We start from the raw sequence: 12962 nt of genomic DNA, 5'->3' as shown, positions 1-12962 counted from the left end.
AAAACTCAAGACAGCCATAACATTATGTTTCTTTACAAGTGTATGTAAACTTTTGACCACAACTGTATATATATATATATATATATATATATATATATATATATATATATATATAGAGAGAGAGAGAGAGAGAGAGAGAGAGAGAGAGAGAGATATTAATAAAAATGTATCAGTGGCTGTGTGTTTTGCAAAACATGTCATACATTAGAATGTTCTATTAGTGTTAACCCCACCAAGAATATTTAAATACTCTGAACTATGTGTTCAGCTTTAATAGCTGTATGTCTAAGATTTACAGGGGGGAAGAAAGCGTTAAAATGAGTTAAGTATTCAGCGAGCTGTGATTGATGTAACGTGCAGGTACTTCATTGCTCCTGTCAAACAGATTTAAGTAAGTCGAGCGGGCGACCATTCCAAGATGGCGGCCCTACGGCTCATCAGAGCCAATAGGCAATAGTGGTCCATGAGGCATCTACTTTTTTAGTCTATGCTTTTTACTACAATGCTGGCTACACAGCTTGCTCAGGTTTACATGCTGTCAGCAGAGTCCTGCGTAACACTCTGAAGCGCTACTCTAACAGAGCCTTTATGTGTCTCTTAAAGAGAGACTAATATTCTATCAATCTGTGTCAAAATGACTTGAAAGCCTGGATGGAACTTCACTTTATCAATTTTAATGAAAACAAAACTGCCAGATGAAGCAATGGTTTTTGGAGACACCATTAGCTCCCCCTTCTCCTTGGCCTATTACAGCAGACTGAGAGGAATTTGGGGTCAAATGGATTCTGTGGTCAAGTTCGACAGCTAGATCAGGGCAAGCATTAAAACGATCTCTACATTTCCTACGCCCTTTCACTCCCAAATGATCTGTCAGATCAACTAAACAGCTGCTCCCGAGGTTTCCCAGAACAAAGCAGAAACTCAGAGGGGATCACAATAGCTTTAAAACTGTGGAACAAGCTCCCTCTTCATGTTAGGAGCCTATTCGCTGTCTGGTTTTAAATCTCCTTTAAAACCCACCATTTTTATTTGGCCTTTGACTCTTTGTTTTTACCAGTGATTGATTTAATGTATAATTTTCCATGCTTTAATAGCATATTTTTGTCTTGTGTGAGCCATGTCTTATTTTTTGCTGTGCACAGCATGTTGGTCCCCTATGGTTGTTTAAAATGCTCTTCAAATAAACTTGGATTACACTGAACAAAAAGGACTGGTGACTTGTTCGCATGCATGTGACCAGCAGGCAGACCAGGTTAACAAAGGCCCAAACAACTCTAAGGAGGGATGAGAAGAAGGGATTTGCATGTGAGCTAAGAATCCCCCAAATAAATAACACAACAGTTTTATAATCTTTCACTTTTCATTTGAGAATGCTCCTAGAATGAGAAGTGCTGATTCTATTCTATTCAATTCAGTTTATTAATATAGCACCAAGTCACAACATAGGTCATCTCAGGGCACTGTACACAAAAACATTTACATACATTATAAAGAACCAATTAATAAAAGTTACTGAAAGAAGCCGTTAGATTTTATTGCATTTTCACTTTGTTGCCATCTCCCATCCTGAGCAGCACATTGGCAACAGGGGAAAAGAAAAAGGAATATGCCTTCAAGAATCAAAACAGAAGTTCAACTGATGTCCATCTAAGATAGCTAAGTGCTCTCAAACAGTAATAATTTGGTACATATTAAGTTTGAGGGTCACTGTTTTATACCTATGTCAGTATGAGGGGTATGGTTTGGTACTACTTTTGGTATTAGGGTCACAACCAGTGACGTGTGGTGAGTTTCATGGTTGGTGAGGCACTGACTCCTTTACAGTCACATTTACAAATAAACCCATAAGGGTAGCTTATTCAATTGGCTACTGGTTATTTCATATCTCATCAGCATTCTTCACACACACACACTCTCTCACATGTACGTATTAAAGGTACGTAAAGATAAGAAAAAACGTTACAATTACCGTTTTGGCAGTCCGATGGAGCAAAACAAAAATCAACAGCTCGCGGCAGTGCACATGACTCTCACTGGCCTCTGCGTGAAAGAACAGCAGCAACAAGCTCCCGTTGGCTCACGTGCGCCCCCTTCAGTGCGGCAGAGTACTGCCTGCCTCTCCCTTCGCCTTTTCACCGCGGTTTTATGTCCCCTCGGCAAAACTAAATATGTCACTAACAAACATTAAACATAAATGGTTACAGAGATTAGCCAGACTGTGGAAAATCAGGGTATATAAACCATTATATTGGCGACATGCAGCGATACGGCAACAGGCACAGGATAATTGCAGTTTGTGATGGATTGCACATTCAGAGGTGAGGCTCGGCTCGTTGTTGCTGCACCTCGCCTTTCACCCTTCTATTTGAACAGGAAATATGCAATTTCAACAATTTTGACTATAAACATGTTTGAAATTAGTTATACATAAAGATCAGTGGACAAATATTAATAATCATTTTATGTTATCATTTTTTTTTCTTGTCATGATGCCTCCCCTGACCGCACGTCCCTGGTCACAACTCAGTTCGTACCTCGCTATGAGTGTCAAAGGTTTGGTACAACAGGAAAGAGAAACAAATGCCAAATGCTGTTTTTTTGGGGGGGTTGTGTGAGTGTTTGTTTGTTTTTTTTAACAGACAATAACCCTCAGAAGCAGAGACAGAAAAACAAACCATTCTTGTGAATAAGGTAAAATAAAATAAAAAACAGTTATACGGTCCTTTTCAACCAATCTGAACCGTAAACAGTAAAATTAAAAGATTGAAGAAATATTTTAAAATACAACAAAAACCAAGGAGTGTTTGCTTCAGTTAATTTGACCTTGACTTGATGCAAAATACAAAAGAGAATAACATCCCCCCCAATGTGAAAATACAAACTAAATAATGTGGGAAACATTCCCAACTAGATTCTCAGCTAGAAGAGTGCTAGGATGGGAAATTGAGGCTTGAAATCAGAATGACTGAATTAAAACGCAAATGACCAGCCATGAAAACGCTGATTCGATGACAACTTTTGGCTATACATGCACCTTTTATCTCCCGCCACTGCAACCGTCCATATTCAAGCTCACCACCCAGCTGATGTGAAACAGACAGGCAAGCCTGATATTCTGACACAGATATGCTGTGTTCGATGTAGAGTGTTTAATAAGTATCTACCTCTGCTTCTTTCCTGTTGTGGCTGCTAACAGCAGTTAGAGAAAACCTATATGTACATGCCTATAAATGGTTGTGGCGATCAGTTGTGACTGTTTACTTCCTAAATGTGTGTTCTGAACAGTCACAATACACACCCTGAATATAAGGCTTAAATCTTTGAGAATGCACAGGAGATGATACTGTGGCAACAAAACACAGATCATTTGCCATCAGTGAGAAGGTCATTTGTTTCTACATACAGCGATATGACAAAATCAATTAAGTACTTAAACTATGAATTATATAAAGCAAATTGTAGTTTTGCAGTTTAAGAACTTGTAGTTTAGCTGAAGATTTACTCATTATTGTGCCCCCCCTAGTATAAATCAATATTATATTGCACTGATTAAAAATAGTTTGTGAAGTGTCCTGAGCTTGTATAATAAACTGCATGCACTTTAAAAACTAACAAAGTCTAACTAAGACTTCACAAATACAAAATCAAACAAGCTATTTAGGAAACCTTGTGTAAAATTTTGGATTTTGACACAAAGTTTTAGTTTAAATTTTGCTAAAAGTTGCCTGTATTGTACTTTCCATGTCACAATTCAGTTTTAACTACTCAAATTATGACAGTATTAAAACTCTTGTTAGTGCTGTTTTGTTCGAGAAAGCTTCATAAATAGGCTGTGATGGATGAAATTTTCATGACTGTCATTAACTGAACTGTGTACTGTAAAACATGCTATAGAAGTGACATCATTTTATATGTATGCTTTGCTGAGGTGTAAAAAAAACCTTTCTAGCTTGTAAATATTTCAAATGTATTTTTTTTACTACAAAATTAATGTATTTAAAATATTTGCTTGCATACATGAAGAATTTGATGTGATTCATCATTTAACTCCATGTAACTGATGTGGTGTTTGTTTTGGTTTTCAAAAAAATCTTTTGCCTTCTCATTTTCTTGGAAAAATGAGAAATTGAAGATTAAAGCTTTAAGCTTTTTTTTGCCAACTTGAGCTAAATGAGTCAACTTTTTGTCAAAGATATCTTTGAATTAAAATACCCCTGATTGATGAATGAATTAAAGATGTCTTGCTTAGTTCCCATTTTCAGGCATGACGCATGACATTTTTTTACTATTAAAAAGGATTTTAAAAAGAAAAATAAAGGTTTAACAATTAAAGTGTGTTTGTTTTTATTTGATCAAACATATATTTTACCAGTAAAGATATCCTGGAAGTTTGAACTTTTTGTGTAAAATGAAACACAGTAATGAGACGAGCTGAAAAAGGCTGTGACACTGGAAAAAAAAAGAAGAAAATGGAAGAATCATCGGTGTGGCTTCTCAGTCAATGGCCGCTCCTCGGCCTCCTGAAGCGTGGGATACAGCCAAGTGCAAGTGAAGAAAATCAATCGATGGCAAGACCTCTTTCTTCAGCCCTGCTGCCTGTCTTTAAAGAAAAGGCCTTAAGTCAAGGCTGCTGCGCGTCTGGACGGAGAATCTGGGTTAACATGTGGCAGCACTCGCCAGGCACTTGGGAATATTATTTGTGTGTCTCGTCCTGGTCCTGCTGCAGTTTAACGCATCCTGTAACATGCCACAATACCAGGCTGATGGTGCCGCAGAGCTCACTGCAGGCATTTCACAGTTCCTACTACATAAAGCAAACATCAAATCTGAACTGACATCCAGCTTCAAAAGGGCAACAACAAGTAATAAAACACGGAAATTATTTGTATTAAAGCAAATAAATGAACACTGTTTTTGTGATTTCCTCCCTGTAATACAGGTAGATAATTATTGTGTAGAAATGTATGTTGGCATTCTTGCTTTCCTTAAAACAAGACAGCATTTATGTTTAAATCAAATGAGATTTTCCTTCTTTAAACACTACTACACTAAATAATAAAATACATGGCAACAATTTTAATACATTTTTATGAAATAATCTTGTATTCTTGTCTTATTTTGTCTCATCAAATCTTTGTCTTTTTCTTAGCTTATTTTTTTGTCTTTTTCTTGGTTGTCTCATCTTGTTTTATTATATCTTATTTTGTATCATCTGTCTAAATTTTGTATTGTTTTATTTTATCTTGTCTTATCTTATGTGTATCTTTAACTATCTTTCTTTCACTGTTTTGATAAATAATTCATTTTTTTGGGATAAGACATCACTTCATCTGAACAGCATAGTTCATATATATTTAAGAAAGATTTTTAAATATTTTATTTTTATTAGAAGAAGAGTCTCCATACAAACCTGCTGTTTAAGGTAATTGTTTTGTTATTTTTATTTTTAAATGTTCTCACATCTTTATAGTTTTCAGATTTATTTACAAGAAAACGTTTCTGTTTTTGTACCTAAATTCTTGAACTACAGCAAATGTCCTACTTTAGGAAAACCTTATTTAATGTAATTTTGTGCTGTAGGTTGACTTTACAGTGACTCATTCTCCATCTAGTGCAATCGTTCTTTTTCATCGAGTTACAGAAACAAAGATTGTAGCAGCTTGTTTTTTAAGTTTGTTGTCAGGCTGCTGATTTTATTCATTGTTTACTTAAATTACAAAAAATATATATGACAAAGAATCTAATGTTTCCAAAATCTCAAAGTCATTTGAAACACTGAAAAGAGCTTTGCCAGAAAATGCAATGTTTTCAGATTGCTGAAAAACGGAACTGACAATGTCTTTATTTAAAACCAATCAATAAGAAGACATCCTTCATTGATCATTGGCTAAAAACACTAAACCCTCACAGGTGTACAGTTAAATAAAGAAATCCAATCAAAATAGTTTTTGTTCATGCAACTTTCTGTTCCTGCAACCTTTCCCTCCTGATTCACTAAGAAAAGGAAACCTGTTCTCGCTTGTTGCTCTGCTTTCAGTACGGTTCACGCTTTTCTTTCACAAGCTGAACAGACCCCCAAAACATGCCTAATATAAAAAGAAGGATTTAACAATTATTTATGTTTGCGCAACAAAACTAGATTTATATCTTTGTGTATTTATGATTTTTATATGGAACATACCATCATACTAAACACCAGAGAAGATCAGAACACAAACTGGAGGCAGACTAAACTCAAACAGAGACCAATTCTGACCCCTTGTGGGCGATCCTGAAAACCAAACTAAGCCTGCTGCCCTGCTATTTCAGTCAGCAGGAACTTTTTGTGAAGAAGAGACTTGGAAAGGAGCTGACAAAGCCAAGATCAGAGTTCTGTAGATTCTTTCTCTCAACATATGATCTACTTGATTAAGTCCACCACTTCTATCTGTTATCTTGGACTACATCTGGTAACACCTGTGTACTGCTGACAATGCAAGGGAAAAAAATACAATTTATGCTGAGAAAAATATGCCTGTAAGAGTATTAAAAGCCTGAGTAGTTCAAATAAAGAAAGAAAACTGCACTTCTATGTACAGCAATGTCAGAGTTTATAGGTTAGAAAATTTGGATCTGCTGCCATCTGCTGGCTACATAAATATTACAGATCACACTTAATCCACTTCAACACCCAGCACCACTCCACCACACATACTTTAATCAAATATTAACCATGTTAATATGACCATGGTTACCATCAAGAGTTGTATATATTTATTACTCGCCACCAAAAGACTTGACGATGATGTTTTAGCCTGTGTGTGCATGTGTATTTTTTACCATATCTTATGAAGGATTGGATGGATTTTAATAAAACTTGCAGTAAGATATCACATCTAAAACTGAATAAATTGTGAAGTCAACCCAATTCAAGATGGTTGCCACAGCCAAATGAGCGTAGAAAATACAAAAATAGCTATAACTCAGCCAATTTTACAGATATTGACCTAAAATCTGGTGTGATTGTAGCTGAGACTGATGAACAACTCATAACCTGAGTGCTATAGATAGCACAAGATTTTTGTTTAAAATGGTACCATTTATCAACTCTTTTTGCAAAACATCCCATGAAGAAATAGTGGATTTTAATGAAGCTTTGAGGAAATAAACCCAGGATGAGAATCTACAACTGTTTAATTTTTGAATTTAACAGTCTTACAGCTTCATCCCTGTTAAATTCCACCCTGCACTGACACTTTACAAAGACAATCACTTTTTATCCTGTATATACTGCACATTTGTGTTTCTGTTTTATTCTTATTCACTTCTATTGCCTATGGGTGTAACTGGACTGTGAGAATGTAAATTTCATTCCTCATGTGATGTGAATGACAATAAAGTCTCTTTGAATCCTTTGAGATGGCATTCTGTAGGCCTTGGTCGGAACAAGTGGTTATTTGAGCTGCTGTTACCTTTCTGTCATCTCATACTAGTCTGCCAATTCTCCTCTGACCTCTGACATTAACAGGGTTTTTTTGTCCACACAACTACTGTCGCTCACTGTATTTTTATTTTTTTGGGGGGACCATTCTCTGTAAACTCTAACGATGGTTGTGGTGAAAATCCCAATAGATAAGAAGTTTATGAAATACTCGGACCAACAACCATGCCACGTTCAAAGTCACTTAAATCCCCTTTCTGAGGGCTTCCGGTGAAGCGAATGAAGGAGTAGGACGTGTCTCTCTGAGCTCCTGCAACATTCAGTTGAAAACATTTTTTTCAGGCACTTTTTTGGTAATTTTTTTTTTCTTTCCTCCCCTTCATTTTAGTGTTTGTTTTACTACTATAACACAACTCAAACCTAGCCTTTTTTCTCGAATAAAATGCCTCCAAGAGTTAAATCGTTGATACAGCAACAGAGGCCTGCTTCTCAGGCTACATCCCCGCCTCGTGGTGACTCCCCTTCCTGCCCGGCACTCCTTCCTCAGCCTTTAAGGCCAAGCTGCTATCTGCACTCCGGGTTGAAATGGCCTCCATCTTCAAAACCGAACTTCAAGCAGCTCTGGCCGAAAAACTTGTCAAGCATCGGGACTGAGCTCCTGGCAGTGAAGGCGGAATTATCTACCAGTATTACAACCATTCAGTCAGATGTGCACGCCGTGAAGCCATTGGGGAGATGGAGACTTCACTCTCTACATGCTCCGATGACATCATTACACTACAGACTAAGGTGGAGCAGCTGTCTGCAGATCTAAAAAAGGTTAGATAATAAATGTGATGACCTAGAGGCCAGATCTCTCTGCAATAATACACAGCTGTTGGGTATTCCTGAGGATTTCTACACCTCCAATATGGTTACAGCCATCTCCTCTTTACTTAAGAAGGCTTTTCAGCTGTAGAAGGAGCCCTTGGTGGATGTGCCCATTGTTCTCTCCAGCCAAAGCCAAAACCCGGAGAGCGACCTCACCCCATAGTGGCTCGCCTGCGTTATCACTCGGACTGTGTGGACATATTGTGCCGAGCCAGGACCCAGCAGCGGATCAAGATTGGGGACATGCGATTCTCTGTTTTTCCTGATCACACGCCGAGGACGGCCCGGGCCAGTGCCACTTTTAATGACGTCTGCTATCAACTCCGCGAGATCCCAGGGCTCCGTTACGGACGGCTCTAGCTGGCACGCCTCCGGGTCACACACAATGGTATGGAGGAGTTTAAATCACCAGAACAGGCTAGTGTGTTCATCAGGTCACTCAATACATAAAAGAACTTTGTAAAGGTACATAACTTTGATTTAGCCATGACACTTCATATTCACTGACAGTTTTATTTTCTGTGCTATGCATAGGTTGTGTTTTCTCTGTAATTAATATTTTGCAGTTTATAAAATTTCCATTTTGACAAGTTGTGCCATGGCGTTTAATGTGACTAAGTTTGTGGGAGGTCAAATTACAGCTTTACTTTTACTATTAAGCTTAAAAGCGTAAGCATCCGTTCTAGGGATCTGACTCCTTGTGGAGTTTGCCCTAGGTTCTCCATCATGTGGGGATGAGGTCGATGTAAGTGCTACAGGGTGTGGGGTGGTGGGTGGGGACAGGAGTTTGTGTTCTTCGCTATAACACAGTTGCTTCTGTTTTTTTGTTTTTGTTCTTTTTTTCCCTCTTTATCTCTCTTTCTCTTTTCTCCTTTTCTTTTGGTGGGAGGTATGGTTGTCCACATCCAGCTTTCTTGTCCCTTCTTCTGTGGTAAACTTAATACATGCCTCCTGATTATATTAATGTAAATCTCCCACAAACAGATTCTTCTGTGAGATTTCTGTGGTGTGGAATGCCACCCAGAATCCGCAAATCCTCACTTCATAGGTGCAAACTGAGACTTGGATTAACACTTCCAAACTTCCAACTATATTATTGGGCAGCACATATCCACAAAATTTCACTTTGGTTTAGATCTTTGGACCTCCCTTGGTGCATGGTAGAGTTGCAGTCATGTTCCTCATCCTCCCTAAAGACTCTTCTCACTTCCCCCATTCCATCCAACCCCTCTGGGTTAGCGAATCAAGTAGTTTGCGCTGTATTAAAAATCTGGGACCAATTCAGGAGGCACTTCAAATTTAACTTAGCATCTACATTAGCTTCTTTATTGAAAAATCATCTGTTTTAACCTGCACTCACAGATCCAACCTTTTTGACATGGAATAATAAGGGGTTGATATGTTTTAATGATTTAAACAATGAAGGTATTTTTCGCACCTTCACAGATTTTTCATTAGATGCCTCCTTCTCACCTATTTTGGTAGTTTCAGACGAGACACTGTGCCAAAGTTTTGTTTCCTGATTTTCCTTCAAAACCACCAAGTCCGCAATGGGAGGAGTTCCTGAACTGGGACCCTCTTCAAAAGTCATACATCTCTAAAGTTTACAATGCGATTCTGTCTTTTCATTCCTCTCCTATTACCAAAGTCAAGGCAGCTTGGGAACTCAAACTGGATCTAAAATTGGGAGATAACTGGTGGAATAAAGCTCTTAAAAAAATTCACACTAGTTCAATCTGCGCTCGGCTCTCACTTATACAGTTTAAAGTTCTTTTCAGGGCTTATTTCTCTAAAACTCGTCTCTCACACCTTTTTTCTCTGTCTCTGACAATTGTGACAAATGTCATGCACCCTCCTGCAATTTAACTCACATGTTTTATTCTTGTTTATTACTTACGAGTTTTTGGCAGAACTATTTTGATACCATGTCCAAGATACTTTCAGTGATCATCAAACCCTTTCCCCATGTTGCCAGATTTGGGCTCCCAGTTGACTGCATCCGGTTCACTGCTAATCAGCTGGATATTTTAGCATTTACTTCTTTACTGGCAAGACAGCCTCTTCTTTTTCATTGGAAATCAACTAAAGCGCCCTCTAGCAGTCAGTGGCTTAATACCACCATGTCTCTTTTAAAATTGGAAAAGATTATATATTCAATGAAGGGCAACTCCTCTAAGTTCTAGAAGATATGGCACCCTTTTCTGACTTTCTTTTACTCCTCTCAGTCTCTGCCCCCGGACTGAGCGGTGTGATGAACAGGTGGACACAGTGAAATGACTGGTGAACATATACAGCTACTATATGCAAATAAATGATCAGTTTTGTTGTTATTTGTTTTGTGGACAAAAATATTTAAATGTGTGAATTTTTGACACCCTATCTCAAAACAGGAAGACAGTACCGTAGAATTATGTAGTGGAGTTCTAACACTTCCATGCCTTTGCTGTCTCTGTAGTCTGTTCACTGCAGACACATAAAACAAAGACCTCTCAGAATACTTACCCACTGTGCTTCATGTTGGGCGGTTTATCCATGCGGACAGCCAGCTTGATTCTCAGATCTGTATCTTGGCTGTTTTTGGGAACAACCATTCGATGGAACTCTGCCTGTTTCGGTCCATTGGTGGTGGGATTCAGGATCACCTGAAGAGTAGGAGGAAAAAAATAAAAATAAACAAGTGAGGTTAACAAGTTCCTCTTGCAAACATTTTATCCCGACCTCACAACTGAAATCTAACAAGTATAGAAGACCGTTGCATCTTCCCTAAAACATATGCAACAATTATCAATAAAAATTCAGTAAATTTATTTTAGTGAAATATTTGACTCCCAACCTAGATAAACTAGTGAAACTAGAGCCATCTCCATCACCAGTGTTTTAGATGCAGTTGCACAACAAATGTTGATTTTATGTGATTAAAAGGTGAAGGCAGAGGATTAGGATTTTGCCCATGTCTGTGTGTGCATGTGGAATTTAGTGGCTGTCTGTTACCAAAAGATTTTATTCAACACTGGACCAATTTTAATTTTAACTCTTAAAAAAGTTATCTTTGGATGCATTTCTGCGACTGATTTAACTTTTAGAATCATCTCAGTTCAAGATGGCTGCCACAACCAACTGACCTTAGAACATATAACAATGGCTATATTTCAGTCAGTTTTACAGATATTGTGCTAAAATTTTCTGCAGTTGTAGGTGAGAGTCAGTCACAACACATATTCCAAATGCTATTCAGTACAGAAGATCTTTGCTTAAAACATCAGCATTAACTGTTGCAGTTAACCTTATTTGTCTGTTCGTAAAATATCTGATGAACCACTGTACAGATTCGGACAAAACTTTGAGAAAGTAAGCATTGGACACAAGCCAACGTACAGTTATGCTTAGAGCCATGCATGTATGGAATAATTTACCAGTGAACTTAAAACAACAAAGTACTGCATACAACTTGAAGAAACTCAAGTCGAACTTCATGAATGTCTGATTTCTCTACTGCTCTCTGCACTGTCTTGTTCTACATGTGGGTATAAGCATGCTACTATTTTGTTTGTATAGGTTCTACTATGTTAATATGTCAGTGATGTAAAAGGAGCCCAGGAAGAGCAGCTGAAGCGGTAATCCGCTGAAGCAAACGGGGATCCAAAGTAAACAAAAACAAGAAACAAAGACATACATCTACAACTGATTCATTTTTGGAGTCAGTCCAATTCAAGATGGCCACTACAGCTAATTGATATTATTCAACACAAAGTGGCTATAACTCAATCTATTGTACAGACATTAAGCTAAAAGTTGATGTGGTAGTAGCTGGAACTGATCCTCAGCACATGTTCCGGATGTGACAACTCATGATACTGCATGAAACTGGGAATAATTTCATCTTTCCAGATTTCACCAGAATGGCAACAACTCATATTTCTCAATATAAAGTGATCTAAGTCTAAAAGTCTGGCATAAAAGGCAGCAATGCTAGGCTTTTTTTTTAATGTGTTTTTAACCTTCATTAAGAGTGTCAATAGATAAGCTCTGAAACACCAGTATTAATATTTGTCTATATATTTTTTCCCATTTTGTTACAATTTATATTCACATCTAAATTTCACAACTTTGTGAAAACCCATACAAAAATAAAAAAAAAAACATGCAAATTGATTAATAATACTGTGCTATGACTTTCTGTAGCAGTATATCATACAGTATACAGTTACTCCAGGATTTCGCGGGCATTTTTTGTGATTGTTGCTGGCTAAAATGCCTGATTTCGTGGGGCATTTTCCTAAAAGTTGTGATTTTTTTTTTTTTTTTTTTTACTAAAATCAATAAAAAACCATTACTAAACCAAAAATACTAGGGCTGCAACTAACGATAATTTCAATAATCGATTAATCGGTCGTCTTGGAATTCAATTATTTATTCATTCAGTCATTTTGGCCCACATAAAAAAGTTATCTGTATGTAAAGGAGTAGGTTGATGTAAAACTTTTACTACTTTCTTATTTTTAAATAAATCATTATAAATTCAATTCAACATTCTCACTTTATATACTTAGCTCTCAAGCAGAAAATAACAATAGCTTATTTACCACCCGTGTTTCACATCTCTAAAAAACTTACAACTAAATCAATTAAACACACACTACAAGTACCATTAAAACAATTAATTACAAAAATA

At 37.3% G+C, this 12962-nt stretch overlaps 1 protein-coding gene across 1 annotated transcript in view; it reads right to left on the bottom strand.

Moving 5' to 3' along the window:
- cadps2 (Ca++-dependent secretion activator 2) overlaps positions 1–12962 on the bottom strand; it is a 311669-nt gene that overhangs the window by 218363 nt on the left and 80344 nt on the right. Inside the window, exon 8 of the mRNA XM_037980923.1 lies at positions 10793–10932. Within this exon, the coding sequence (XP_037836851.1) occupies positions 10793–10932 (140 nt within the window). The remainder of the gene's footprint in view (positions 1–10792; positions 10933–12962) is intronic.

This window comes from Kryptolebias marmoratus, linkage group LG17, assembly GCF_001649575.2.
Source record: "Kryptolebias marmoratus isolate JLee-2015 linkage group LG17, ASM164957v2, whole genome shotgun sequence".
NCBI classification, from domain to species: domain Eukaryota; kingdom Metazoa; phylum Chordata; class Actinopteri; order Cyprinodontiformes; family Rivulidae; genus Kryptolebias; species Kryptolebias marmoratus.
Note: the sequence above shows the minus strand (reverse complement) of the source record. Positions and strands in the feature narration are given on the sequence as shown.